Here is a 2,184-nt window from a genome sequence, read left to right on the forward strand (position 1 = left end):
CGCACATGGAGGGTCCGGAGCGGGGTGCGAAAGGCAGTTTGCAGCGGGGCAGTGTCTCCGTGAGCGCTGGCTGTGCTAGGGGATGGGATTATCCCATGCAGGAGGAGCTGACCCCCCTTTTTCCCCCCTCCGAACCCCTTCATCCCACCCTCGGGGTGTGCTGCCACAACTGCTGTCGGACCCTCTGCTCCCCAAAACTTCTGGGCAGGGGGAGCTTGGTTTTGGGCAGGGGGAGCTCGGTTCTGCACCCGGGCAGGCTGGAGACTCGCGTTTTCTGAATGGGGCTGAAAACGCCTGGTTAAAGCCGGGGGGAGGAATAATATCACTACCATTTACTTCCCTAAATTACAAATGAATGCAGCTCTCTGCGGGCTGCAGTTCAGTCGGGGGAAATCTCCTGGGTCTCTTCGTGAGACGGTCAGAGGGAACGGTCTCAATAGAGAAAGATTCTGCAAAGGACAAATGACTTTGGGATGGAGCCTGCCTGCTCTCCACCCCGGCCACTGTTGCAAGAAGCTGCCTGCTTCTGTCAGAAGAAATAATGAACATATTGCTTTTTAAAGGGCTTTTTTTTCCTTTTTATCCCCTCTCCCTGCTCTTATTGTTCTGTTTCTGCAATTCCCTTTCTGAGAAGGGGAGTTAGAGAGAGGCTGCTTTGGAGCCTGTTGCTCTGCAGCCCAAAAGGTTGGTCAAGAAGTGGGTGACACTTGGCAGTTGTCACCACGGTGTGTGCTGGTGTCCCCGGTGCTGTGGCTGCCTGGGCAGGGGGAGGCACTCACTGCTGGAGGGAGAATGGAAGGAGAAACCTCAATATTTTCATGGTTCCATTGAGAGAAGGAAGCTCAGTATGACCAGTGCTGTGATACTGGTTGAGGGATAAGAGCAGAGGACTGGAATTCAGCACTTCTGGGCTCTGTTTGTGGCTGAGGGAGGACTTCAGGACTTAACCATCGATTTGGGCTCTGCCATTGGTTCTTCTCGTGTCTCTGGACCACTTTGGGTGGCATTGCCAGAAGTGGCAGTGGATCCTGCTCCATTAGATCTCCAGCTGGAGATATGCTGGAATTGCTCCTTTTCTCCAGAGGTCCCCCGTCCCCGCAGAGCAGAACATGGAAGTTTTGCTGTAGAGCTGGCTGGGGACATCCCCAACAGGGGACATTAAATAGGAGACAAATAATGCAATTTTGGTCTTAACTTATTTGTGCACTTTTTATAGCTACATACAAGCTCTGCAGGGTTCCACAGAGAGGTGAAGTCCTAAGGCATTGGTCAGACTGGTGTAATCCCACTGAAGTCATAGGCTTAACACCTGTAGCTAATTTACTCCTTAGCACCGAGTTGCCTTCAAAGCCCTGAAGATAAGTGTGAAAACCCCATCATGACCAGAAGCTTTGAAGCTGTGCTGCAGGCAGGATTGGGGGAGTCCTGTGCTGATTAAAACTTCCTTTTATTTTTTTTTTTTATTATTTTTGTGATTGGGTTTTGTCAGGTGTGCGAGGAGCAGAAGTGCGAAGAAGAGGTCTTCCCCTTGGCCATGAATTACGTGGATCGTTACCTGTCCTCAGTCCCGGTGAGGAAGAATCACTTGCAGCTTCTGGGGGCAGTCTGCATGCTCCTGGCTTCCAAGCTGAGAGAAACCATGCCCCTGACCGTAGAGAAACTCTGCATTTACACGGACAACTCCATCACCCCTCAGCAGCTCCTGGTAACCACCCCTATCTCACTTCATCCCCTCCATCCCCTCCCCTGCTCTCTTTATCTCCTGCATCCTGCTACTTGGCAGCGTACCTGCCTCTGGGTCTCCTCCTGTCCTCTTCCTCCCCTTTCTTCACCTTCCTCTGCGTTCCCCAACCCACCTTCTCACCTCCTTGCCCCGCTGGGTGTGATGTCTGTTGGTGGAGACCAACGTGGGCTGGAGACATTGGCAGTCCCTGGTACGTAGCTGGGAAGCGCCAGTGAGCCGTTGTGTGTGTGTGGGTGGGAGAGGTGGGTGTCAGAACGGCTGTTCGGTGCCTCTTCCCCCTGAAAAGCTGCTGGGGATGCTCTGCTGAGCATGGTGGAGGCTCTCTTGGCAGAGAAGAGGTGTGATGAGTGGGGGAGGTTCTGCCAAAGTGCTAGTGCCCAGCTTGGGACCACCTCGGTGGGGCCATGTGCCCAGTGTTTGTTGGGCTGGAGACCTCGGAT

The 2,184-nt window shown here is 53.4% G+C and overlaps 1 protein-coding gene across 2 annotated transcripts in view; it reads left to right on the forward strand.

Annotated features, from left to right (window-relative positions):
- CCND3 (cyclin D3) overlaps positions 1 to 2,184 on the forward strand; it is a 55,679-nt gene that overhangs the window by 33,217 nt on the left and 20,278 nt on the right. For both annotated transcript variants that reach the window (XM_014953731.1, XM_014953732.1), the window contains exon 2: positions 1,490 to 1,575. In XM_014953731.1, the coding sequence (XP_014809217.1) occupies positions 1,490 to 1,575 (86 nt within the window). The remainder of the gene's footprint in view (positions 1 to 1,489; positions 1,576 to 2,184) is intronic.

This window comes from Calidris pugnax, unplaced genomic scaffold, assembly GCF_001431845.1.
Source record: "Calidris pugnax isolate Ruff unplaced genomic scaffold, ASM143184v1 scaffold245, whole genome shotgun sequence".
Taxonomy (NCBI): domain Eukaryota; kingdom Metazoa; phylum Chordata; class Aves; order Charadriiformes; family Scolopacidae; genus Calidris; species Calidris pugnax.